Raw genomic sequence first — 27,974 nt, forward strand, 5'->3', positions numbered from 1 at the left:
TAGGGGCGCATTGGAAGATGGCTGACAATAACATCTCTCCGACCCACATGAGGTAATTAAGAGGCTGTAATGGGAGTATGCAGCCTCCCTGCCCCCCCAAGGGAATGGGGGGGGAGGACTGCCTTTGCCTGCTGTGCCCATAAATCACTCCCAGATTCGAGGGGGTGTGGGCACTAGGCTGAACGCCCTTGTGTGGACTTCGGCTCTCCTGGACGCTGTCTCTGATCGCGCCACTAGCTGCAGCAACTTGAAAATAAACAATTAGGAAGAAGGAAATGCACATATTTCAAGTGAAGAATGGGGAGTAAAGGGACCTCTACGAAAGAAGACAGGTCAGATAAACAGGAATATATCATGAGAAGACACATCAAGGCTCGGTATGTCGGCAGCGGGACTGAATGGGGGAGGCGAAAAAACTTTTCTTTCTTTCTTCTATGTAGAATCATAGAATCATAGAATCATAGAGTTGGAAGAGACCACAAGGGCCATCGAGTCCAACCCCCTGCCAAGCAGGAAACACCATCAGAGCACTCCTGACATATGGTTGTCAAGCCTCTGCTTAAAGACCTCCAAAGAAGGAGACTCCACCACACTCCATGGCAGCAAATTCCACTGTCGAACAGCTCTTACTGTCAGGAAGTTCTTCCTAATGTTTAGGTGGAATCTTCTTTCTTGTAGTTTGGATCCATTGCTCCGTGTCCGCTTCTCTGGAGCAGCAGAAAACAACCTTTCTCCCTCCTCTATGTGACATCCTTTTATATATTTGAACATGGCTATCATATCCCCCCTTAACCTCCTCTTCTCCAGGCTAAACATGCCCAGCTCCCTTAGCCGTTCCTCATAAGGCATCGTTTCCAGGCCTTTGACCATTTTGGTTGCCCTCCTCTGGACACGTTCCAGTTTGTCAGTGTCCTTCTTGAACTGTGGTGCCCAGAACTGGACACAGTACTCCAGGTGAGGTCTGACCAGAGCAGAATACAGTGGCACTATAACTTCCCTTGATCTAGAAGCTATACTCCTATTGATGCAGCCCAGAATTGCATTGGCTTTTTTAGCTGCCGCGTCACACTGTTGGCTCATGTCAAGTTTGTGGTCAACCAAGACTCCTAGATCCTTTTCACATGTACTGCTCTCAAGCCAGGTGTCACCCATCTTGTATTTGTGCCTCTCATTTTTTTTGCCCAAGTGCAATACTTTACATTTCTCCCTGTTAAAATTCATCTTGTTTGTTTTGGCCCAGTTCTCTAATCTGTCAAGGTCGTTTTGAAGTGTGATCCTGTCCTCTGGGGTGTTAGCCACCCCTCCCAGTTTGGTGTCATCTGCAAATTTGATCAGGATGCCCTTGAGTCCATCATCCAAGTCGTTGATAAAGATGTTAAATAAGACCGGGCCCAAGACAGAACCCTGTGGCACCCCACTAGTCACTCTTCTCCAGGATGAAGAGGAACCATTGATGAGCACCCTTTGGGTCCGGTCAGTCAGCCAGTTACAAATCCACTGAGTGGTAGCATAGTCAAGACCGCATTTTACCAGCTTCTTTACAAGAATATCATGGGGCACCTTGTCAAATGCCTTGCTGAAATCAAGGTAGGCTACATCCACTGCGTTCCCTTCATCTACCAGGCTTGTAATTCTGTCAAAAAACGAGATCAGGTTAGTCTGACATGACTTATTTTTCAGAAATCCATGCTGACTATTGGTGATCACAGCATTCCTTTCTAGGTGCTCACAGATTGTTTGCTTGATGATCTGCTCCAGAATCTTCCCTGGTATTGATGTCAGATTGACTGGGCGGTAATTATTTGGGTCCTCTCTTTTCCCCTTTTTGAAAATAGGGACAACATTTGCCCTCCTCCAGTCTGCTGGGACTTTGCCTGTTCTCCAGGAATTCTCAAAGATGATTGCCAGTGGTTCTGAGATCACATCTGCCAGTTCTTTTAATACTCTTGGATGCAGTTCATCTGGCCCTGGAGACTTGAATACATCTAAACTAGCCAAGTATTCTTGTACTATCTCCTTAGTTATTCTGGGCTGTGTTTTCTCTACTGAATCATTTGCTCCAAATTCTTCAGGTCGGGCATTGTTTTCTTTATCGGAGAAGACTGAGGCAAAGAAGGCATTGAGGAGTTCAGCCCTTTCTGTGTCCCCTGTTTGCATTTCACCATCTTCTCCTCTGAGTGACCCCACTGTTTCTTTGTTCTTCCTTTTGCTACGAACATACCCATAAAAGCCTTTTTTGTTGCTTTTAACCTCTCTAGCAAGCCTGAGTTCATTCTGTGCTTTAGCTTTTCTGACTTTGTGTCTACACGTGCTGGCTATTTGTTTGAATTCCTCTTTGGTGGTTTCCCCCCTTTTCCATTTTTTGTACACATCCTTTTTTAATCTTAACTCAGTTAAAAGTTCTTTAGATAGCCACCCTGGCTTCTTTAGGCACCTTCCATGTTTCCGTCTCATTGGTATTGCCTGAAGTTGTGATTAACCAATAATCCCCCCCCCCCCAAGTCAGAACTGCGATCAAATGACCTAAGCTGGATGATTTAAGACTGTGTGAAAACAACCTCTAACCAAAAGCATGTTTTAAGGAGACTGAGGAAAGTACAAGAGCTTTGGGATGACGCAGCAAAAAACAGCATCGCCATTTTGGCAAGTTCTGTCGAAAGATTTATGTCTGGGAGGAGGAACGGGTCTGTTTTTATACTGCGGGTGAACCTCCTCAGAGGACTAAAGAAGGCGACAGATTTGCGAAGATTAATGATGGAAAGAGTGCTTTTATCTATGGAAGTGATGATATATGGAAACCATCTCGATATGGCTATTGGACGATCGGAAAAATTCACACAGGATTACAACTTGTTTTATACCTGCTTAAGGAGATTATCAGAAGAGGTCGCAAAGAGAAGGAAAAATATACAAAAATAACAAGATGAGATGTGGGAAACAGCAAGATAGGATTGGATAGAATTATGAACATTATTTGGACAGATTTGTGGACATTAATGCAGCAGCAAGAAGATGATTGGACCCCCCTTCGGAACTTGAAATATGGGTACCCCCCACAAAAATTTAAAAATTCGGCTTTGTAATTTGGAATTTATGTGATTTGATTTGATTTGATTGGTCGGTTAATAATTTTTTTTTTTTTTTAAGGAATAAGGTCATTCAACTTGTGATTTGATGTGCGTACACTGTGGACTCAGTGGATGGCGCTGGGTCACCACGGACAACTTCGTCATTTCTTCCTGTGATACGAAGCTACCAGCATGAGTTTGACCAAACTGTGGGTGGCAGTAGAAGACAGGAGGGCCATGGCGTGCTCTGGTTCAGGGGGTCACAAAGAGTCGGACACGACTAAACAACAACTATTTCTGGGTTAGCAGAGTCTGTAACCTGAAGCATCTGTAACCCGAGGTATTACAGAAAAGTCCTTGACGCAGCCAACTAACGCATGCACTAGAATCATAGAATCATAGAATCATAGAATCATAGAGTTGGAAGAGACCACAAGGGCCATCAAGTCCAACCCCCTGCCAAGCAGGAAACACCATCAGAGCACTCCTGACATATGCTTGTCAAGCCTCTGCTTAAAGACCTCCAAAGACGGAGACTCCACCACACTCCTTGGCAGCAAATTCCACTGTCAAACAGCTCTTACTGTCAGGAAGTTCTTCCTAATGTTTAGGTGGAATCTTCTTTCTTGTAGTTTGGATCCATTGCTCCGTGTCCGCTTCTCTGGAGCAGCAGAAAACAACCTTTCTCCCTCCTCTATGTGACATCCTTTTATATATTTGAACATGGCTATCATATCACCCCTTAACCTCCTCTTCTCCAGGCTAAACATGCCCAGCTCCCTTAGCCGTTCCTCATAAGGCATCGTTTCCAGGCCTTTGACCATTTTGGTTGCCCTCCTCTGGACACGTTCCAGTTTGTCAGTGTCCTTCTTGAACTCCTTCTTGAACTAACGTTGCTTACTATCTCCTGATAGCGGCACTGACCAATCACACCAAATGCAATGGGGGGTTGGAGTGGAACAGCTGGAAATCAGCTGATTGGCAGACGCGGAACTGCACCTGACAATTATGTGGGTGGCAATTCCCACCCAGAGAGGCGTGAGGGGGCGAGCCCAATTTGTAACCACCCAGGAATGGCACTGCAGGGGAGATGGCTAGCGTGCCCACAGAGAGGGCTCTGAGTGCCCACTCTGGCATGTGTGCCATAGGTTCGCCACCACTTAGCTAGACTGAGCTTGGAGCAACTATGCTGGTGTGGAATGAATTTTGCTGTTGCTGGAGTGCCTCTTTTCCTCCGACTGAGAGCCAGTGTGGTGTAGTGGTTAAGAGCCATAGTCTCGTAATCTGGGGAACCGGGTTCACGTCTCCGCTCCTCCACATGCAGCTGCTGGGTGACCTTGGACTAGTCACACTTCTCTGAAGTCTCTCAGCCCCACTCACCTCACAGAGTGTTTGTGGGGGGGAGGAAGGGAAAGGAGAATGTTAGCCACTTTGAGACTCCTTAAAGGGAGTGAAAGGCAGGATATCAAATCCAAACTCCTCCTCCTCCTCCTCCTCCTCCTCTTCTTCTTCTTCTTCTTCTTCTTCTTCTTCTTCTTCTTCTTCTCTCAAACCCTGAATCTTAGGAGGGTATGTTTGATAATAATTCTAATTTATTGCTTGTACCCGACACATCTGGCTGGGTTTCCCCAGCCACTCTGGGCGGCTTCCAACGAAGATTAAGAATACACTGGTACCTTGGGTTACATATGCTTCAGGTTACATACGCTTCTGGTTACATACTCCGCTAACCCGGAAATATTGCTTCAGGTTAGGAACTTTGCTTCAGGATGAGAACAGAAAACATGCTCCGGCAGCACGGCGGCAGCAGGAGGCCCCATTAGCTAAAGTGGTGCTTCAGGTTCAGAACAGTTTCAGGTTAGGAACAGACCTCCGGAACGAATTAAGTACTTAACCCGAGGTACCACTGTACATTAAAATGTCTTGATGGCTGGTTGGGGATCCCTACAGAAGTAGCAAAGGCAGGTCTTCAGGTTCTTGTGTTGGTATCCTAAGGCTGGCATCCCCTCCCCCACCCCAGCGGCTTGTGCCATTCTGGCTCTAACACTCATAGGACCTGGGAGATGAGGGTTCGAATCCCCACACAGCTATGATGCTCCTGCTGGGTGACCTTGGACCAATCGGGATCTTTCAGCTTGGCCTACCTCACAGGGCTGTTCTGAGGATGGAATGGGGTTGAGGGAGAACCATGCCTGCCACATGGACCTTCTTGGGGGGGGGGAGAGGGGGGGATCTGAATGTCACAATAAACAACTATTTCAAGAAGACAGAGGACATGGACGCAGAATTGCATGCACAGAAGGAGGTTTATTGTCACTCCGGAGGAAGACGGGAGCTGGCCAGAGAGAGAGAGAGCAGACAACTTGCAAAGGTTTGCATTTCCATGATGTGGTCTGGGAAAGGGGGTTCCAATGTTGGCCCCATCACTTTGCAAAGCCCAAGGAAAGCTTCGTTTACGCAGCTAACCAGTCCACAAAAGCATCTCATCTCTTTGCAGAAAAGTGAGACAGGTGTCATATCTCATGGGGCAAATTTCCCAGTTGGGGGGGGGGTGTACTGTTGCTCACACCCTCAAGCTTTGGATTTGGTTAGGTCTTAGTGGAATCAAGAGTCCAAATTGGATTTATTTGGGGGAAGCCCCTCTTGTTTTTTCTGCTCCAGGCCAATAGAGGAGGGGAGGGAATAGATTTCCTGCAGATGGACAGAGCAGGTGGGAAAGGGGACTGGCCTTGGACCTGTTGGGAAGCTGGAGGTCTGTGGGTGTTCCTCTCAGGCCCAGGGTGGCATTTCAGGCCTAATAGGTGGCCTTGTATTTGCAAAGGTATGGCAAGGTGGTTGTACAGGAACGCTGGATCCATTTCTGGGAACCTGCAGGGCAGAAGGTTGAGAGAGAATGTTAGGGAGTGTCCAGAAATTGAGAGAAAATGTAGACTTCCTTTTGGGTAAATAAAGTATTTCCTTTCCTGTTTTGGAGAGGGGGACAATTACGAGGAAAAGCAATGAAGAGATTTGATAAATACATAAGCAGAAGTATTTTGAACAAGCCATTCTGCTTTTGCCAGTAAGGTATGTGTGTGTCTGTCTGTCTGTGTCATACAGGACCCTTGGTTTGTGAGATCTTTGTGATGTTTGAGATGTTTTCTAGCATCCCCCATGCCTGCATGAATGAAACTTCACTGAAGCCGCCTATCAAAAAGCTGAATTCTGCATTTAAATTAAGTTCCAACTTTTTCCATGGGGCAGAGTTCCCTCTTCCCTACTCTGAGCCAAAGAACCACTCTAGACTTTGCCTACCAACCCCAGTGGAGGTAACAATTCTAAAACAAAAATGCAGCCCAGGTGATACGAAGTGCCAAGTGTAAAGAGGAAACTAGTGGAGTTCTCTCTCTGGGGCCCTGTAGCAGGAAACCCCACCCCCCATCATTCAGTTTGTGCAGACTTCACACACACTCACACACTACATACGCTACACTTCTGTTATAAATTCATAGAAAATCAACCATACATCAGATTTGCACTGTTCCACTTTTATTTTACTCCATGAAGGAAGGACTACAAAATGGGGAAGGTTTGATATACAGGCCACCATAATCCCTTGAGCATAGGAGCACATCCACAAGAGCCCTGCCCAGTTGCTATGCCAACCCTGATGGTCCTAGACAAAAGACCATCAACCCTGCATACACGAGTGGATTCAACATGGACTATAACAAAAGAACAGTGATTGGATTTCCCCTCAGGGGGCAGGAAACTGCAAGCTCCCCTTTGTCACCTGGAAAGTACTCATGGGGAGGGGCAGAAAGGAGGAACCAGCCAGGTGACAGGACACTCAGGTTACCACCACAACTCCTCCCTCAACCCCTCCTTTCTGTAATGTAAGCATGATGTTTCTGGGGGTGGGCTTGACCTAGAGGAGGGGAATTTCAAAAGTTTTTATAAGGTCTTGCACACCATTGTTCTGGGTCTTTCCTCTCTCCTGCGAGTGAGGGGAACACCCTGCTGCAACAGTACAATAAAGGCCAAGCCTACAGGCTGCTGATTTGCTCCAATTTACTCTGGTTGGTGTCTTTACTTTTTGCCCAAGGGAGCCCTCGGATTTTTCCGGTAACAGGCCCCATCTCTTCCTGTCCTCAGTTTCCTTGCCAAGTCCTTTCCACACAGGAATAAGTAAGTCTGTCCTTTTCATTTTTTGCCCGTTTCCCATTTCCCCATTCTTGAGTTCTCTATATTTCCACATCATTTTTTGATTTTTGGTGGGTTTGATTATTTAGCTCCTCCTGAACATTCATCAACATTTTAAGGCCACATGACCCAGAAGCTGTATGCCGGCTCCCTCGGCCCGTAAAGCAAGATGAGCGCCGCAACCCCAGAGTTGTCCATGACTGGACCTAACGGTCAGGAGTCCCGTTACCTTTACTATCAACCAGTCAACACACTTTTGCAACGCAATTTCCCCATATACAACGGACCTTTGCATGTTACCTTTGCAGATGTTAGCATTTTAAAGCACACTTTAAATGTGTTTTTGCGCTCACTTCGTTGGAGAACTGCATTGCAACATTCAGAGTGTCTGAGGATGGCTTTGTTTTAAAGGTAAAGGTAAAGGGGACCCCTGACCATTAGGTCCAGTCACGGCCAACTCTGGGGTTGCAGCGCTCAATTCGCTTTACTGGCCGAGGGAGCCGGCGTACAGCTTCCGGGTCATGTGGCCAGCATGACTAAGCCGCTTCTGGCAAACCAGAGCAGCGCACAGAAACACCGTTTACCTTTCTGCTGGAGTGGTACCTATTTATTTACTTGCACTTTGACATGCTTTCGAACTGCTGGTGGGCAGGAGCAGGGACCGAGTAACGGGAGCTCTCTTCATCGTGGGGATTCAAACCACTGACCTTCTGATCAGCAAGTCCTAGGCTCTGTGGTTTAACCCACAGCGCCGCCCGCGTCCCTCTCTGCTTGGTTTTAGTTCCTCTCTATAGTGGCCTAGTCCTGCTGGCCACATGACCCGGAAGCTGTAAGCCGGCTCCCTCGGCCAATAAAGTGAGAGGAGCGCCACAACCCCAGAGTCGGCCACGACTGGACCTAATGGTCAGGGGCCCCTTTACCTATTCCTTGAATGGAATGGGTTTTCCTCCTCCTTCCCCAGTCTCTCTTCCTGCATACCTGAATAAGAAATGGAGACACATTCGTATGGAGAGATTGAGTGGCTGATGCTCCGGCCGTCCCAGAGGGGTTGAGAGAAGACAGATCCATCGCTCCATTCCCAGATCATATTCTGGAGAGAGAGAAGGAGAAAGGAAGGTCTTGTGATAAAAGGGTAATGCAAGCCCATTGCTCCCCACATCCCCAGAGAGGACACAGCTGGGGAATCAGCGCAACTGACAAGGCCAAGGGGTTGGTTTGAGTCTCCAGCGGCTGGAGCCATAAAGATGAAAGGGGACTGACAATTTGTACGGTGTTGGGGAGATGTCACAGAATCTGTGACTTTATAGATAGCACAATGAGAGTTGGCAAGGAGGAAAGGCAATGAGGATCTGGAGCTGGAGCTTCAGAACCTCCCACAGAGCCACTCCGAGAAATAATCCCATCTCCAAATGAGGACTTCAAGGTTTGACGTTTGGGGAAGGAAGTGGTTTCAGAGGGAAGTGAGAGCCAGGGAGCTACATCTGAAGGACCTCAAGGGAGCTCAGGAGCTCGTACAGTCAGCATCTTCAGAGAGTCCTAGAGGCACCTACCGAAGTACCACGGTCAGCTACCAGGCCGATCCAGACGTTGCTGGAGCCATATTGTCGCAGGTAACTGTAAACCACATTTGCTTCCCTTGCAGAAAGAATAGAGGCCAGCTGGGACCCATGTCTCCTCTGGCAGCTGATCTGCAGAGAGAAGAAAGGGAGAAACCAGTGAGATGCTGCCCAGAGCCAGGATTCCCAAGGAGTCGGCCCTTGCTCTTCTCTCTCTCTCTCTCTCTCTCTCTCTCTCTCTCTCTCACCATCTCTTTTTTCACAACTCCTTTTTTATTATTGCAAAGTAAATACATCAATACCAAACCATACATAAAGAATAATATAAAGGGGCGGAAATGAAGGGGGGAAATGCAAAGAAAAGTAGACAGTAAAAGAATAAAGAAAAGTATAATATTTCAATACAATAAACACTATTTTACAAAATAATAGTAGTAATAGACTTCCATCACTCTCACAACATTTCCTTTCACATTTAATATTTTATCTGTATTTCAGTATTATTTTCATCTTAATATATAGATATGCATATATGTATGTTTCCCCTTTTACATTCATGGGGTCATTCTAGACACAGCCAAATATTTACATTAGAACCTTGTCTTTCTAAATAATCATTCAAGCGCTTCCATTCCTTCTTGACTGTAATCACTGGCTGTAGTCTTGTTACGTCTGTCAATTTGGCCAGTTCCTAATATTCACATAATTTACATAACCATTCCTCTTTGGTCGGGACCTGGTTACCCTTCCAGTACTCAGCCACCAGAATTCTCACGTCACGTACAGAAAGAATTTAGTATTTTCTCTAGAAATATCACTATTCAATATTCCCAAAAGGTATGTTTCTGGTCTTTTGTTATGTGAAGTTCTTAGTAACTTTATTCTTTCTTCTCACTCCCCCCGGTGAAACTTACCTCGGCATCATCCCACGAGAGGCTGGAGCTAAAATACTCGTAGCAGTACTTTCTGTAGAAGACAGCTCCTGCAGGGCAGTGAGTGCGAGCGCTCTGGGTGCGATTGGCGGCACCTGTGAGGAATTGGATTGAGACTGGAATAGCTGCCCCAGACCACCAACCCTTTCCTGGACAGATGGAGCCCCTCGAGGAAGCCCTGGCGTTAGGAATCGGGCGGTAACTTCTGGCTCTTTCCAAACTAAGCTTTCCCCCTTGACCTGCCACCTGCTGACACCCTCTTATGGGAACCGAGACGTTATGGCCAAAATGGTTGCAGCACAGTGTTGTCTATGCAGCTCCAGCAGGGGATTTTCCACGTCTGATTTGTGATATAATAATAATAATAATAATAATAATAATAATAATAATATATTTATACCCCGCCCATCTGGCTGGGTTTCCCCAGCCACCCTGGGAGGCTTCCAACAAAATATTAAAATACAATAGTGTGTCAAACATTAAAAGCTTCCCTAAACAGGGCTGCCTTCAGATGTCTTCTAAAAGTTTGGTAGTTATTTTTCTCTTTAACATCTGGTGGGAGGGCGTTCCACAGGGCAGGCGCCACCACCGAGAAGGCCCTCTGCCTGGTTCCCTGTAACGTGGCTTCTCGCAGCGAGGGAAACACCAGAAGGCCCTCGGAGCCGGACCTCAGTGTCCGGGCAGAACGATGGAGGTGGAGACACTCCTTCAGGTATACTGGACCGAGGCTGCTTAGGGCTTTAAAGGTCAGCACCAACACTTCTTCCCCTTCTACTAATGCTCACCTTCTGCCAAAGGGTTCAGGATCAGGCAGCCCAACAGGCAGAGTCCCAGGTAGACCACTTGCCCCATCTTCTGGTTCTCCTGGGGAAACAAGATGTCAGCAACATTCATCCCAGCGAAGGGCATGGCATTTCCAGAAATGATGGATCCATAGTGTGGTGCAAGGTTTCTGTATATTTTTTGGGCTTTGAGCTTGTGATCATTCAAAATTCAAAAAACAGGCCATGCTAAGTTGCTTATAAGACCCAAACTATCTCATCTGCTTTGACAACATCAAATATTGCTGCAGCACAGCAGCCAGGTCCAGTATTTTCCAAGTCATACGAAAAGCAAAGTTAGCTGTGTTGCGGTTTGTAAGAAAAATCTCCAGGTGCTTTTGGGGGCAATACCATTTTGAACACCAGGACCCTAAACTGGAAGAAGAGGCTTTTACACCCCCTGAATATGCTACTTTATTCCACGAGAGAACATCTACTGGGAAAAGTCACCCAGTTTGGTTTCTGCTTCTGGAACACCTAAAATTAATTCCCGCCTTTGCTAATATACGGACTGCCTCTTTCCTCCCCTTTCTGCCTCTCTTTTCTACCTTTCAGGGGACAGAGAGAGACCTGGGGAACAGCAACCACTTCTTGTGTTTCCAGAGAGGGGGGAGCAGCCACAGTTATGCGTCTTTCTCCCCAATGGAACAGCCCAAAATGGTCGGCTTACCCTGTGCCTTGGCTCTGCACCGAGGGGCTCAGTGTGGGATCATACAAGCCTTTGCAGGCAGTGGCGGAGCAAGCCAATTGGGCACCTGGGGCAGCACGCATGCGCTGCACCCAGGGGTGGGGCCATCGGCCCATGAGACTGGGTGAGCCAGGGCAGGATGCTCCATGGGGCCTCTGAGGAATCTGTCAGACTTGCATTCGGCCGAGCTATTCCTCCGGTCGAGCCCTCCTATGTTGATTAACGACCTGAGCCTTTGATGAGGCTCCAGGCACGTTCCCCCATTACGCAGAGTAGACAGCAGCATGTGGAATGACGAGAAATATGAGCTACATGCTACGAGTTTTATTTTCTAACTACGCAGACAGAAAAGAAAAGCACATCCTCTCTCTGTGAGAGCAGAGAGGCAACTGGGACAAAGGAACAGGAAACCAGTAATATAAACATCCGTCTCCCGTGAGACTTCCAACAGCCTGGAGCCTCTGGAATGTAAACAGAGTCTTGTGACTCCAAGCACTGCACAGTGGCAATAAATAGAAACCTATCAGAATCTGCCTGCCTCCTCCCATTCAGCAGCCCTACAGCTGAGGGGGAGGCATCGGGTAGACCGTTTGGGGCAGCATGGAGCCCGTGGATGCCCAAGCCACCGTGTCACTCCCAGGAGAGATGCGTGGCTCAGGCGCACTGAAAGCCCTCCGGTGAGTGCCGCATGCCATTTTGTCACCCCAGTCAGTGGTGACACCAAGGGCAGACTGCCCCCACCGCCCCCTTCCTCCTCCCCTGCTTGCAGGGATTCAGTCTTTGTGTTTCCACCTTTTTTTTGCCACCCCCAAGCCTTGCCCATTGATGCTGGAGAACTCTGCCCAATACAGAAAAGGAATTGGAAATTGCTGCCGCTCCTGAGATGGTCTGTGGTCAGCAACAGCAACCAGTAAGCAAATGTGATCGATATTAGTTCACATCGCAGTATATATTTTTTTTAAGCTCACAAACGATATGAAACAATGTTTGTGAGGTTTTCCTTTTTTCCTTTTACATTGTTTTGATGTTTCCTTCACATTGGCATGGATATAAGTTGCATAAATAGTTACACAGCTGACGCTAAACAGCGGATGGTGAGAGGAACGACAAATACTGAGACGGAACTGCAGCAGAATGGAAACAGGTCTGCTTGCAAGGAATGCAGGTTGTAATGGAAATCGCTGCCATCTTACATTCCCAGTCCTGCCCCGTTCCTGCTGGCCCAGAAGGGGTGCCCATTCCCTTATTGGCTTCCTCTTCCTTCCAGTAAAATACATTCTAGACCAGTGGAGAATCCTTTTCTCCCCAGGGTCTGTGGCGCTGCTGACCTGTTTTCATGAACCATTTCTCTGCTAGGAAACGCAAGACTGTTTTGAGGGTTGCAACGGCAAAGAGGTAGATGGGTCTCACCTGTGTCCTTCTCTGCTACTGTCTTGCTGTGGCTGATCTGGAGTCGAGGGCGATTCTTGCAGCCTGTGCAAGGTGCTGTCCACCCCATGGCATATTTATAGGAAGAGGACAATGCAGAAGGGAGACAAAGGTGAAGCCAACAAACCCTACACAACTGACCACAAAGCAAAAAGGGTTGGGTGATGAGCCATTGGGTGTCTTTTCATGAACCTGAGAGATGATAAATGAAGGTGTCAAGTGGTCATTAGCCCAGGGAGAAAGGGTGGGGTTCAATTCATTTATTTGATTTGATTGCATAGCCTTTTTTCTAATAACCCTTGGCAGCCCAACCACCACAGCCCAGGAACAAGTCATTTCCTTGTTCCTTGTGTTGGAGGAACAACACAGTACTTTGTGCTGTTGGTGGCTTTGTGGTGGTTTTCTTCTTCTGCTTCGCTATTGAGACCTCTGACCAGATATTTGCACTGGGGCTCAGTCTATGTTCCCATGGCATAACCACACAAGACATGACATTTCTGGACGCCCAAGTTACGAGAAGTAGCAGGCAAGCAACAGGAGCAATGAATCAAAATTAATGAGCGGCGCCTTCAGAAGCAACACTTGCCTTTGTCTGCCTTGGGTCTTCCAACATTTGGTTTCATTGGATACCAGGCGTTCTAGTTTTAGGAGAGAGGCAGAAAAGCTGTTCTCTATCCACTTTCTCTTTACCATTCATAGTTTTATAAATTTCTATCCTGTTACCTCTTATTTGCCTTTTTTACAAACTAGAAATTCTCATATGCACAACCTTTGTTATTTATTATTTATACCACGCCCATTTGGGGGTTGTATTAAAATACAATAAAACATCAGACATTAAAAACTTCCCTAAACAGGGCTGCCTTCAGATGTCTTCTAAAAATCAGATAGTTGTCTATTTCTTTGACATCTCCTGGGAGGGCGTTTCACAGGGCAGGCGCCACTACTGAGAAGGCCCTCTGCCTGGTTCCCTGCAACCTCACTTCTCGCAGGGAACTGCCAGAAGGCCCTCGGAGCTCGACTTTGGTGTCCGGGCTGAACGATGAGGGTGGAGAATCTCCTTCAGGTATAATGTGCCGAGTGGTCGTGGAACAACTCCAGGCATGGACCTGGAGAATGTGGACCATTTGGATCCCTTCCAGTCAGGATTCAGGCCTCACCATGGGACAGAAACTGCCTTGGTCGCACTGGTCGATGATCTCCGGTGGACAAATGCCGGCTCCCTCGGCCTATAGAGCAAGATAAGCGCACAACTCCAGAGTCGTCCGCGACTGGACCTAACGGTCAGGGGTCCCTTTCCCTTTCCCTTTACCCCAATGGTTAATAAGATTCAAAGAAATCTCTCCTTCTGCAAGCACACCCTCCATTCCTAGGAGGTCCCACAACCGGGCTGCTCAGTTCATTGCCCCCCCCCCCCCGTCAACATCTGCACATCACTTGGGCTCACCCACTGGTGGAGGAAGGGGGTGCGGAGTGTGAGGTCCGCCCTGGGTGTCATTCTGGGGGGGGGGTGACATCACGCGGTGCCCCCAGGACACACGCCGCTCGCCATGCACCCCCCACATGCACCATGCCCCCGCATGTGCGCTGCTCTGGGTGCCAGAGCAGGAAGCTCTCCCTCTGGGCTCACCTGTGTCAGCCCAAAGCTTGACACAGTTCTCATTGTTGTTCTTGTTGTTGTTGGGTTCTCCAGCATTCCAGTTCTTGTAGCTGTTTGAAGATCGATCCGACCACTGCCACTGCCGGCTCTGTGTGGGCAGGAAAACAGTTTGATTGTCAGGGAAGAGAGCAAAGATGCCCAGCCGAGGCTCTCGCTAGGTAGATGGGAGACCTGGAGTCTCCTTGCGGCAGCTGCTCACACTCTTTTTTACATATACGTATATATAATTAAATTTTCTGTTTTACAATTTAAAATACTCATTTTTACATCCTTAAGACGTCAATGGCCTCCCTTCTTCTCTTCTGCAAATCATAAACCCCTGCATATTTTACAGAAACTATACCATTCAGTATTCCATTATTGCATCCATCAAAACTTGTTTACACTGTTGAATTTATCTGAATGCTGGCAGGGTTTTCAGCTGTACTCAGTTATTTCCCATATATTCAATCAAGGTTATCCAATCATCTCTAAACGTGTGTCCTTCTTGTTCTCTTATTCTATACGTTAAGTCTGCTAGCTGCGCATATTCTGTCAACTTAAGTTCCCATTCTTCTTTAGTTGGGACCACTTTCCGCTCCTTGGAGGAGAGGAGGGACACAAATGCAATAAATTAAATAGTAACCACTCGGCCATTGTGACCGCAGTGCATCGTATTTTTAGACGGGAGACCTAAACAGGGAACGTTATTCATACACTCGTGTTTGTACAACATAAAACTCTTTTGAAGCACACTATTGTCCCACTACAAACACAATGTTTCCTTATTTCTGGGTCATGTTTGCTCTTAAACAAAAATCAACAATGCCTTTTTGTGCTTCCTCCTATTTATGCAAATACAAACCCACTAGACTCTCAGTAAACTCTCGAGGGGATATAAATGATGCAGAACGGTTTGTTTTTGTCTCAGGTGAAGTGTGAGTTGCTACCACAGCAGATACATCATCCATTCATCCAGGTGGACAGGTGAGTAGCCAAGCTGGTCCCTTTGTCCAGGGTTCAACAGCAGCCAAATCCCTGGAGAAGAATCCTACTGCCCTGTGCAAGTGAATTCTCTCGACCTGGGTATGACTTTTGGGGGCACCTCAATGCCCTAAGATCAGTGGTTTTCAACCAGTGTGCCGTGGCACCCTGGGGTGCCTTGAAGGATGGTCGGGTTTCCTGGGCAACACTGGGCTCTGTCCCTCTGTCCTTCCCTTCCTCCTCTGACGCCCTCTCACATCTCTGCCTCCCAAAGGCTTGCATAGCTGTTTGTTGCAGCAGCCCTGGCTACAAGATCCACCGGCTAATGGTGCTTCTGGGGCTGGCCAGGCGGTGCTGGGTGCTAGAAGCTGAGGTGGCCTTGGCGTAAGCAAGCAAGCAAGCAAGCAAGCAAGCGGGTGAGGGAGCACAGCCAGCCAGTCCACCAGCCCTTGCTGTTGTGAATGGATAGACAAGTCCCAGGCCCCTGTGGGGCAGTGTGAGGAGGCACTTCTCCTTGGGGCAGGTGGGGCAGCTCAGAGACCAGGGATGGCAGCAGCAGCAGCAGCTACCCAGAGGACTCCCAAGGAGAGGAGAGGAGATAAGAAGCTGAGGGAACACTCCACAAAGGAGGGTGGGCCCTCAGGTTGGATCTGGCAATTGTCATCACAGATGGGGGGCATTCCAAAGGTTGGGCACCGATCGCCTCTCTCAGCCCCATCTCCTCTTTCTCCTTGATGTGAGACACGGGTGGTGCTGTGGTCTAAACCAAGGACCCTCTTGGGCTTGCCAATCAGAAGGTGGCGGTTCGAATCCCTGCGACGGGGGGAGCTCCCGTTGCTTGGTCCCAGCTCCTGCCAACCTAGCAGTTCAAAAGCACACCAGTGCAAGTAGATAAATAGGTACCATTGTGGTGGGAAGGTAAACGGCGTTTCCATGCGCTCTGGTTTCCGTCATGGTGTCCCATAGCGCCAGAAGCAGTTTAGTCCTGCTGGCCACATGACCCGAAAAGCTGTCTGAGGACAAAGGCCGGCTCACTTGGCCTGAAAGCGAGATGAGTGCAGCAACCCCATAGTCGCCTTTGACTGAACTCAACCGTCCAGGGGTCCTTTACCTTTACCCTTTTTCTCCCCACAGAAAAGGAAGGAAAACTGAAGATGGGGCTTTTGGCTTTCTTTGGTCTCAGCTTCCTAATTGCTGCTCCTTTCTTGAGAGGTGAGTTCCTTCCTTCCAGACAGAGCTAGGGAGGAACCTTGGGCTCCTTGAGGAAAAGGTGGGATAGAAATGCAACAAACAAACAAACAAACAAGCATTCAGGTCTGTTGTGCCAGTTTGGGAAGTGCAGAGTTGCCTCTCCAACTCCAGTTAAGCACAGTTGTGGTGTGCATAAACGTTTCTGGATTATTATTCCCACAGCTATAGTCATAGAAAGCTTTACTTCAGCCTGATGATTCTGGGAAAGTCCCAGAAGGAGGATTTTGCCATCTCCCAAATGATTCACGAGATCGTTCCAGAAAATCTTGTGCTGTTGAACTGTCTCTGCACAAAAATCTGTGGGCATAGGCATCTGCAGGGATTTCCTTCTCAAAACATTGAGCAGGCTAGTTTCTCACACAAAAACGAGAAGAATGGCGCCTGAAACTTTTGCCTCATATCTGAGGTGGCCCCTTGGGAAAAATTTTCAGAATATATGCATAATTTAAGTGAAAACAAATAACGCTTGCAACGTTTAGTGAAGCTTTGTAAAAAAGAAAGTTAAAATTATGGACTGAAAGTAGATTTAATTTAAGAAGTAGATAAGAACTAAGAAATGTGTGGAAAATTGAGAAGGGAAGGAGTACCAGCCAAGTTGAGGGAAGTCAAAAAATGAGAGAATGGTTTTATAAATTGTTTGAATTGTATTAATTTGTCTTATTTGTAAACTGAATAAAAATTATATATTAAAAAAATCAAAAAAAAAATATCTGACGTGGCCCCATCCCCTCCAACGATCATTTCTTTTGAAAGGGCAAGTTTCTAGCATTCTTAAAACCTTGCTCTCTCTTCAGACACCCATGTCCTTGCATGAAATTATTAAACTGGAAGAAATCCTCTGCTCTCCTGTCCCCACAAGATCACAAGATTCTTCGCTGGTTTCCCTGCACCACTTTCCCTTCTCCTCCACCTGCTTCTCACAAACATGAGTGTCATTCCACGGACACCCCTCCCTCCCGGATTACCCCAACATCACAACCCTCAAGAACTGTCTGATTCCTTATGTTTCGTTTCGATCCGTGGGGTCCTTTGATGATTCTGATGACTCCCCATGCGGCCCTCGAGGTTCAGTCGACCTTCACTGGCTGACTGGGTATTTGGTGTGGCAAATCCTGCCCTGTGGAACTCCCTGCCACTAGAGGCTTGTCAGGAACCACCCCTGCTTTCGTCTGAAAACTGTGCTGCTTTGGCAGGCACTCACAGTGTGAATTTCTCCTCCTTCTCTCTCCCTCCCTAATTTTTTATTGGTTTTCCAAATTATTACAGATTAGACCAAATTACTTTAATTTAATACAATTTATTAGAAAAAAAAGGTTTCCCGCTCCTGTTGCACACATATGTCCATCACTTCCTCATGTAGCCACTTCATCTCTTCTTTGTTGTTGTTCAGTCATTTAGTCGTGTCCGCCTCTTCGTGACCCCCTGGACCAGAGCACGCCAGGCACTCCTGTCTTCCACTGCCTCCTGCAGTTTGGTCAAACTCATGCTGGTCACTCGAGAACACTGTCCCACCATCTCGTCCTCTGTTGTCCCCTTCTCCTTCGCCCTCCATCTTTCCCAACATCAGGGTCTTATCCAGGGAGTCTTCTCTTCTCATGAGGTGGCCAAAGTCTTGGAGCCTCAGCTTCAGGATCTGTCCTTCCAGTGAGCACTCAGGGCTGATTTCCTTCAGAATGGGTAGGGTTGATCGTCTTGCAGCCCAAGACATCTCTTCTTTAATAACCATTTAATCCTTCTCTTGATGTTAGACCATTCTCGCATCTGACCATAATTCTTTCCTTACATACAGTGCCTCTGTTATTTCTCATAAATATAAAACCTATTTCACCTGTGTAGTCCTTCATAGATGTTGTTCTCAGACCTGGTGTGCTGAGCCGTTTAATTGCTATCTTCCTTTGTTCAGTTCACCACAGTGTTTACAAGGTCAATTCACGTTCCATTCCCTCAGCTGTTTCTCATTTTTAACCAACTGCTATCTGCAGATGTTTCCTTTATGTTTTTCGTTACATTTTATGGATATTTACCGACTGATTTTGTTCCGCTTTGTGTGTCGTGAGCTGCCTAGATACAGATGAGAAAGTGAGGATTGCAAATATCTAAAGAGATAAATGAACATCAACCCCAGGCCAGGTTCTGACTGGGCTTTTCCTTTGACTCCCTGAGCAGGTGCTGAGGCCGCCTGCTGCCTCATGGAGTGGCTGCCGTATGGTTCCTATTGCTACAAACTCTTCAGCGATAAAGTGAGCTGGGCTGAGGCAGAGGTAAGTGCAGCCTCTTGGCTTTGGTCAAGAGCTGATGGATTGATTGATTGGTTTACTTACATGCCAGTTTTGCACAACAAGCCCATAATGTCCTGCAGCAAACCTTAAAAACATCCAAATGCAGAGCACTAGAAATACAAATATCTTCTTCATAATAATACCTTTATTGTCAATGTACAACCTGTGTACACTAAAATTAACTGAGCCCCACCACACAAACAATCAATCTCATGGCACTCTGTGTGCTTGTCGCACAACACACCAACCCCAAAAGTCAGTTGCACAATATTATTATTTTCTGTTCAGCAGCCTAACAGCCCACGGATAGAAACCGTTTTTTAGCCTGTTGGTACTGCTGATTATACTTCTATATCTTCTGCCCGAGGGTAGAAGATTAAAGAGGTGCTAGCCAGGGTGTGAATTATCCCTGAGAATTTTCCTCACTCTCCTAAGGCAAAGATCCCTTGCGATGTCGTCTAGCGGGCTCAGGGAACAGCCCATGATATCATGAGCTGTTCACCACCCTAGAATCATAGAATAATAGAATCATAGAGTTGGAAGGGACCACAAGGGCCATCGAGTCCAACCCCCTGCCAAGCAGGAAACACCATCAGAGCACTCCTGACATATGGTTGTCAAGCCTCTGCTTAAAGACCTCCAAAGAAGGAGACTCCACCACACTCCTTGGCAGCAAATTCCACTGTCGAACAGCTCTTACTGTCAGGAAGTTCTTCCTAATGTTTAGGTGGAATCTTCTTTCTTGTAGTTTGGATCCATTGCTCTGTGTCCGCTTCTCTGGAGCAGCAGAAAACAACCTTTCTCTCTCCTCTATGTGACATCCTTTTATATATTTGAACATGACTATCATATCACCCCTTAACCTCCTCTTCTCCAGGCTAAACATGCCCAGCTCCCTTAGCCGTTCCTCATAAGGCATCGTTTCCAGGCCTTTGACCATTTTGGTTGCCCTCCTCTGGACACGTTCCAGTTTGTCAGTGTCCTTCTTGAACTGTGGTGCCCAGAACTGGACACAGTACTCCAGGTGAGGTCTGACCAGAGCAGAATACAGTGGCACTATTACTTCCCTTGATCTAGATGCTATACTCATTGATCTAGATGCTATACTTGAAGTGTGATCCTGTCCTTTGGGGTGTTAGCCACCCCTCCCAGTTTGGTGTCATCTGCAAATTTGATCAGGATGCCCTTGAGTCCATCATCCAAGTCGTTGATAAAGATGTTGAATAAGACCTGGCCCAAGACAGAACCCTGTGGCACCCCACTAGTCACTCTTCTCCAGGATGAAGAGGAACCATTGATCAGCACCCTTTGGGTTCGGTCAGCCAGCCAGTTACAAATCCACTGTGTGGTAGCATAGTCAAGACCGCATTTTACCAGCTTCTTTACAAGAATATCATGGGGCACCTTGTCAAATCCCTTGCTGAAATCAAGGTAGGCTACATCCACTGCATTCCCTTCATCTACCAGGCTTGTAATTCTGTCAAAAAACGAGATCAGGTTAGTCTGCCATGACTTATTTTTCAGAAATCCATGCTGACTATTGGTGATCACAGCATTCCTTTCTAGGTGCTCACAGACTGTTTGCTTAATGATCTGCTCCAGAATCTTCCCTGGTATTGATGTCAGACTGACTGGGCGATAATTATTTGGGTCCTCTCTTTCCCCCTTTTTGAAAATAGGGACAACATTTGCCCTCCTCCAGTCTGCCAGGACTTCGCCTGTTCTCCAGGAATTCTCAAAGATGACTGCCAGTGGTTCTGAAATCACATCTGCCAGTTCTTTTAATACTCTTGGATGCAGTTCATCTGGCCCTGGAGACTTGAATACATCTAAACTAGCCAAGTATTCTTGTACTATCTCCTTAGTTATTCTGGGCTGTGTTTCCTCTGCTGAATCATTTGCTCCAAATTCTTCAGGTCGGGCATTGTTTTCTTTATCGGAGAAGACTGAGGCAAAGAAGGCATTGAGGAGTTCAGCCCTTTCTGTGTCCCCTGTTTGCATTTCACCATCTTCTCCTCTGAGTGACCCCACTGTTTCTTTGTTCTTCCTTTTGCTACGAACATACCCATAAAAGCCTTTTTTGTTGCTTTTATTATTATTTTTTATAATATTTTTATTGGGTTTTTTACACAAAAAATAAGACAAAACAGAACTAAAAGAGAAAAAAGCAGAAAAGATACACAATACAAAAACACAAAAAACAACAACATAGTACAAAACAGATCAAAAAGAAAAAACATTAATAAAAACAGTTTCATCTTTATAATATTTCTTTCATTTACTTATTTCCCGACTTCCCCAAACCTCCCTTCACTCTATTCCAAAACACCTATTTGATCAGCAAATCCCTATCCTCTGTCTCAATTAATCCTTGTCTTAATTTTAACATCTTTATATAACTTAATCTCCTTAAAATCTTAAAACATTAAATCTTTACAATTTACGACTTTTATACTAATAACCTTTTAAATACAGTTGATGTCATTTTAACATTCATTAATCTTATAATATTTCTGTAGATAATCTTTAAATTTCTTCCAGTCTTCTTCCACCGTCTCTTCTCCCTGGTCTCTGATTCTGCCAGTCATCTCGGCCAGTTCCATATAGTCCATCACTTTCATCTGCCATTCTTCCAGCGTGGGTAGCTCTTGTGTCTTCCAATGCTGTGTGATAAGTATTCTTGCTGCTGGTGTAGCATACATAAAAAAAGTCCTATCCTTCTTTTGCACCTGTTGGCCGACCATGCCCAGGAGAAAGGCCTCTGGTTTCTTCGGGGAGGTGTATTTAAACACTTTTTTCATTTCATTATAGATCATCTCCCAGAAGGTCTTAATCCTTGGGCACGTCCACCAAAGGTGAAAAAATGTACCTTCAGTTTCTTTACATTTCCAACATTTATTATCGGGCAAATGATAAATTTTTGCTAACCTGACTGGTGTCATGTACCATCTGTATATCATTTTCATAATATTCTCTCTTAAAGCATTACATGCCGTGAATTTCATGCCAGTGGTCCATAACTGTTCCCAGTCAGCCAGCATTATATTGTGGTCAACATCTTGTGCCCATTTAATCATTGCAGATTTCACTGTCTCATCCTGTGTATTCCATTTCAACAGCAAGTTATACATTCTTGACAGAGTCTTAGTTTTGGGTTCTAACAGTTCTGTTTCTAATTTTGATTTTTCCACCTGGAAACCAATTTTCCTGTCCAATTTATATGCCTCCATTATCTGATAATAATGAAGCCAGTCTCGGACTTTACTTTTTAATTTCTCAAAACTCTGCAGTTTTAATTTATCTCCCTCTTGCTCCAAAATCTCCCAATATTTTGGCCAATTGGCCTCCATATTGAGTTTTTTTAGAGCTTTTGCTTCCATTGGTGACAACCACCTTGGGGTTTTATTTTCAAGCAGATATTTATACCTAATCCAAACATTAAACAATGCATTCCTGACAATGTGATTTTTAAACATTCTATGCATTTTAACCTTGTCATATCATAAATATGCATGCCAACCAAAAACATTGTTAAATCCTTCTAGGTCCAGTATATCTGTATTTTCAAGAAGTAGCCATTCCTTCAGCCAGCAGAAAGCTGCTGCTTCATAGTAAAGTTTTAAGTCTGGCAGAGCAAAGCCTCCTCTTTCCTTTGCATCAGTTAATATTTTAAATTTTATTCTTGGCTTTTTGCCCTGCCAGACAAATCTGGATATATCTTTCTGCCACTTCTTGAAACAGTCAATTTTGTCTATAATCTGCAATGTCTGGAATAAAAACAACATTCTAGGCAATACATTCATCTTTATCACAGCAATACGGCCTAATAATGAGAGCTTCAAATATGACCATATTTCTGAATCTTTCTTTATCTCAGTCCAACATTTATCATAATTGTCTTTATATAAGTTCCCATTTTTAGCTGTCATAGTAATCCTTTTTTGTTGATTTTAACCTCTCTAGCAAGCCTGAGTTCATTCTGTGCTTTAGCTTTTCTGACTTTGTGTCTACACGTGCTGGCTATTTGTTTGAATTCCTCTTTGGTGGTTTCCCCCCTTTTCCATTTTTTGTACACATCCTTTTTAAATCTTAACTCAGTTAAAAGTTCTTTAGATAGCCACCCTGGCTTCTTTAGGCACCTTCCATGTTTCCGTCTCATTGGTATTGCCTGAAGTTGTGCTTTTACTATCTCCCTCTTAACAAGCTCCCAGCCATCATGAACTCCCTTTCCTTTTAGTATTACTGTCCATGGGATCTCACCCAGCACTTCCCTAAGTTTTATGAAGTCGGCTTTCTTCAAGTCAAGAAATTGAGTCCTAGTATGCTTGGCTGCTCCTTTCCGCTGTATAGTAAACTTCAGAAGAGCATGATCACTTGCGCCTAATGATCCTTCCACTTCTACCCCACTAACCAGGTCATCAACATTGGCTAGGACCAGATCTAAAATAGCTGTTCCTCTTGTTGCTTCTCCCACTTTCTGGACAATGAAGTTGTCTGCAAGGCCAGTGAGGAATCTGTTTGACCTTATGCTCTTGGCTGAGTTTGACATCCAACAAATATCCGGGTAATTGAAGTCCCCCATTACTACTATCTCCCTTCCTTTTGCATGCTTGGCCATCTGTTCCAGGAAGGCATCATCTATGTCCTCCATTTGGCTTGGGGATCTATAGTAAACTCCCACAATGAGGTCACTGTTATTCTTCTCTCTCTTAATTTTGGCCCAAATGCTCTCACTTTGGCTTTGTGGTTCTAAATCTTGGATGTCTTCACAGGTATACACATCCCTGACATATAACGCCACTCCTCCTCCTTTCTTGTCTGGTCTGTTTCTCTTAAATAGATTGTATCCCTCCATTATCACATTCCAATCGTGGGACTTATCCCACCAGGTTTCAGTGATGCCTATTATGTCATATTTAGTTTGCTGTACCAAGAGCTCAAGCTCAACTTGTTTATTTCCCATGCTTTGCGCATTAGTGTACAGACATTGAAGTCCATTAATCATTCCCCCGTGTCTCTTATTTAAGGATTTTTTCCTCCCACCACTAGGTCTGCATGCTGTTTGCTCCATTTGGTCTATGACATTTGGATGATCATCTTCATCAATTGATAGACTCCTACCTTCAGGAGCACTGTCTCCCTCCCCCACATTAGTCAGTTTAAAGCCCTCCTGATGAGGTTTCTGAGATTTTTGGCAAAAACATTCCCCACAACCATTGTGAGGTGCAGCCCATCACTTGCCAGAAGTCCATCTTCAAGAAACTGCAGTCCGTGGTCTAAGAATCCAAACCGTTCCTGTTTACACCATTTGCGAAGCCAGCTGTTCACTTCCACTATTTTTCCCTCTCTCCCTGGGCCACGTCGTTCAACTGGGAGGACAGATGAGATGACAATTTGTGCATTTAATTGCTTCAATTTCCTGCCCAGAGCCTCGTAGTCTCTTTTGATCTTCTGGAGGCTATTGCTTGCAGTGTCATTGGTTCCCACATGAACCAAGAGGAAGGGATATTTGTCAGTGGGTTTTATGATTCCTTGCAGTCGTTCAGTTACATCTTGGATCTTAGCCCCGGGGAGACAGCACACTTCCCGAGACATCTTGTCAGGCCCACAGATCACTGCTTCTGTTCCCCTCAGTAGGGAATCCCCTATCACCACTACACGCCTCCTCTTAGGTTTGGTCAGGGTTCTTCCGTGAGCTGTCCGTTCCAAGGTCGCCTGCACATTCCCTGAGGACTGACTTTGCTGCTCGTCTTCATATACCTGATCGACTGTAATGAGGGAGAGATCCTCAAATGGAGTCTGCTCTTCGTCTTCCATGCTAGGGGAGAGGACCTCAAAGCGATTGTGTATTTCTAAACAATCAGAGCGAACCCTGGGCCTCCTACTTCTACCCTCTGTAAAGACTTTCTGTCTGTGGCTGTCAAGCCAACGTACCACACTGTGATACAATATGAGAGGACACTTTCTGTTGTGGACCGGTCTAAGAAGGTCATCAATTGTCGTTTAACATTGTTCTTTTGTAAGACCCTGAGGAAATGGAGTCTCTGTTGGGCCTTCCTAACCACCTGAGTTATTACTATTATTGGCAGGGGGGGAACGGGTCACGTGACGTCAGTGCCCCAGTTAGGTATACGTGCAATTTTAGACAAAGGGCAGGAAAACAAGCTCTGCCGCCAGCATTCAGGGCTTACTCTGAGTTTTGGGGTGGCACGAAAGTGCCCAAGATCCTCTTTCCCACCTGCAAACACTTTGGGCTTCCATGCATGTTCCCTCAACCCTGCCCTTTACTGAATCCTCCCTGATTTCCTGCTCTTTGGGCAAAAATGACGTTTCTCTTGCCCTCTCTCAGATTGCCTGCCAAGATTACTTCCTCGGCGGTCACCTGGCCTCCATCCACAGCGCAGAACAATCTGCTGAGCTGGCCAAGTACATCATCAAATACCACAAAAATGGAAGTCATGTCTGGATTGGACTGCGTGCCCCCCTGAATGTGGGTTTGCTGGCTTATTTTAGCTTCTAAGGTGCTTTTGGACTCCAATGCAGGTTGCGGGGGGGGGGGGGGCTTGTAGAAAGATGCCGAACTTAATAAGAGGCCGGGGTGCCCCCCGCCCCGGAATGTACGGTATTTTTCGTTCCATAAGACGCACCTGACCATAAGATGCACCTAGTTTTTAGAGGGGGGAATGCAAGAAAAAAATATTCTTTAAAGGGAGCGCTGAGCAGAGCCTGTATGCATCCCAGGCTCTGCTCAGCGCTCCCTTTCACAAGCCGCGTGAAGCCTGTGTGTGGCGCTTGCGGGCTGTCACTGATGGGTTGCCCTTCTCCCTCCTCAGGGAAAAGCCCCCAAGAGCCCCACACACCCTCTGCACGCTCTTTAAAGGGAGCGTGGCTCTTGCTGGCTTTTGCGGGAGGTGGGGGAAGGGACAGAGTGCGACTAAGCCAGAAACTAGAACAGCAAGAGGGAGCGCAGCGATCCCTCTTGTTGTTCTGGCTTCTGGGATAGCTGCGCAGCCTCTTCAGGGCAGTGGGATAAAGGCTCCCCCTATCCTGAAGAGGCTGCGCCCGGCTAAGCCAGAAGCTAGAACAGCGAGAGGGAGCACTGCGCAGCGATCCCTCTCGCTGTTCTGGCTTCTAGGATAGCTGCGCAGCCCGCATTCGCTCCATAAGACGCAAACACATTTCCCCTTACTTTTTAGGAATGAAAAAGTGTGTCTTATACAGTGAAAAGTACGGTATTTGGAAATTCATTGGGATTCTTCATTGTTGTGAACCATTTTCATATCTATTTATTAGTAGCAGAATAATTTAACTTTTAAAAATACGATGCACTGCGGTCACAATGGCCGAGTGGTTACTATTTAATTTATTGCATTTGTGTCCCTCCTCTTCTCCAAGGAGCGGAAAGTGGTCCCAACTAAAGAAGAATGGGAACTTAAGTTGACAGAATATGCGCAGCTTGCAGACTTAATGTATAGAATAAGAGAACAAGAAGGACACACGTTTAGAGAAGATTGGAAAACATTGATTGAATATATGGGAAATAACTGAGTACAGCTGAAAACACTGGCAGCATTAAGATAATTTCAACAGTGTAAACAAGTTTTGATGGATGCAATAATGGAATACTGAATAGTATAGTTTCTGTAAAATATGCAGGGGTTTATGATTTGCAGAAGAGAAGAAGGGAGGCCACTGACGTCTTAAGGATGTAAAAATGAGTATTTTAAATTGTAAAACAGAAAATTTAATTATATGTAAAAAAGAGTGTGAGCAGCTGCCGCAGGGAGACTCCAGGTCTCCCGTCTACCTAGCGAGAGCCTCGTCTGGGCATCTTTGCTGTCTTCCCTGACAACCAAACTGCTTTCCTGCCCGCACAGAGCCGGCAGTGGCAGTGGTCGGATCGGTCTTCAAACAGCTACAAGAACTGGAATGCTGGAGAACCCAACAACTACAAGAACAACAACGAGAACTGCGTCGAGCTTAAGGCTGACACAGGTGAGCCCAGAGGGAGAGCTTCCTGCTCTGGCACCCAGAGCAGCGCACATGCGAGGGCGTGGTGCATGTGGGGGGTGCATGGTGAGCGGCGTGTGTCCTGGGGGCAGCGTGTGATGTCACCCCCCCCCCAGAATGACACCCAGGGTGGACCTCACGCTCCGCACCCCCTTCCTCCACCAGTGGGTGAGCCCAAGTGATGTGCAGATGTTGGGGGGGGGCAATGAACTGAGCAGCCCGGTTGTGGGACCTCCTAGGAATGGAGGGTGTGCTTGCAGAAGGAGAGATTTCTTTGAATCTTATTAACCATTGGGGTAAAGGGAAAGGGACCCCTGACCGTTAGGTCCAGTCGTGGACGACTCTGGAGTTGTGCGCTTATCTTGCTCTATAGGCCGAGGGAGCCGGCATTTGTCCACAGACAGCTTCCGGGTCATGTGGCCAGCATGAACCGCTTCTAGTGAACCAGAGCAGAGCACAGAAATGGCGTTTACCTTCACAGTGGACTTGGAAGCAGCAGCAGCAGCAGCAAAAACTGACCATATTTTTGCTTGAGTTCTCCAACATCCCTAGCAATATCTCAGTGACATCCATTACAATATTAAACCTTGGAAAATCTCAGAGTGGAGCATGAGACACAGGTTCTCTTTTGCTTTCCAGGATACATGAAGTGGAACGATGAGAACTGCAACTCTGCTCGTTCGTACCTCTGTCAGTACAAACTCTAGGATGGAGTCGCCGTGTCTCATCACCTGAGAAGGCAGGGTCAGGAAGACACACCCTTCAGATAAAGGAAAGGGGATATTCCTGCAAGGACCCCATCTCTACATCCTTTTATGATCTCTCCTTGCTGCTTGGTGGTCGGTTTGCTTGCTTACATCTCCTGGTTGTTGATCAGAAAAATGTAACGTCCAATAAACTTCATCTTTATCTCTTTCTCCATTGAATAAGATTTTACTTACTGCTTTCTCTGTATTTCAAAGGAGTTGTGTAAGACTTAACTCTCCATGCCCTCTAATGTATATACCACTCGGGGGATTATGGTGGGTACTGGCTGGTTTCAAAGCCATTGGAAAATAAAGCAGATTGGCATTGAAAGCAAGAGAATCGGGGAAACAAGTGATTTTCTATGAATTTCTATTAAGAAGAAGTATATT

At 46.3% G+C, this 27,974-nt stretch overlaps 2 protein-coding genes across 3 annotated transcripts; one reads left to right on the forward strand and one right to left on the reverse strand.

The window, feature by feature from the left end:
• Window positions 1-5,355: 5,355 nt before the first annotated feature.
• On the reverse strand, window positions 5,356-10,661 carry LOC310659231 (lithostathine-like). Its single transcript, XM_083402485.1, has 5 exons — window positions 10,524-10,661; window positions 9,721-9,833; window positions 8,801-8,938; window positions 8,229-8,340; window positions 5,356-5,936 (listed from the first exon to the last, which is right to left on the reverse strand). The coding sequence occupies exons 1-5, from the start codon at window positions 10,645-10,647 to the stop codon at window positions 5,863-5,865; spliced, it is 561 nt and encodes a 186-aa protein (XP_083258611.1). The 5' UTR covers window positions 10,648-10,661; the 3' UTR covers window positions 5,356-5,862.
• Window positions 10,662-15,221: 4,560 nt separating this feature from the next.
• Window positions 15,222-27,767, forward strand: LOC310659244 (C-type lectin lectoxin-Thr1-like). 2 transcript variants are annotated; one of them, XM_083402505.1, is made up of 6 exons: window positions 15,222-15,301; window positions 16,433-16,510; window positions 18,716-18,810; window positions 25,178-25,318; window positions 26,706-26,823; window positions 27,478-27,767. In XM_083402505.1, the coding sequence occupies exons 2-6, from the start codon at window positions 16,453-16,455 to the stop codon at window positions 27,543-27,545; spliced, it is 480 nt and encodes a 159-aa protein (XP_083258631.1). In that variant the 5' UTR covers window positions 15,222-15,301; window positions 16,433-16,452; the 3' UTR covers window positions 27,546-27,767. The 2 variants fall into 2 exon arrangements, with proteins under 2 accessions (XP_083258631.1, XP_083258632.1); XM_083402506.1 differs by having other exon boundaries at window positions 26,706-26,801; window positions 27,459-27,767.
• The last annotated feature ends 207 nt before the right edge of the window (window positions 27,768-27,974 follow it).

The sequence above is a fragment of the Podarcis tiliguerta genome (assembly GCF_965153285.1).
Source record: "Podarcis tiliguerta genome assembly, chromosome: 10".
Classification (NCBI taxonomy): domain Eukaryota; kingdom Metazoa; phylum Chordata; class Lepidosauria; order Squamata; family Lacertidae; genus Podarcis; species Podarcis tiliguerta.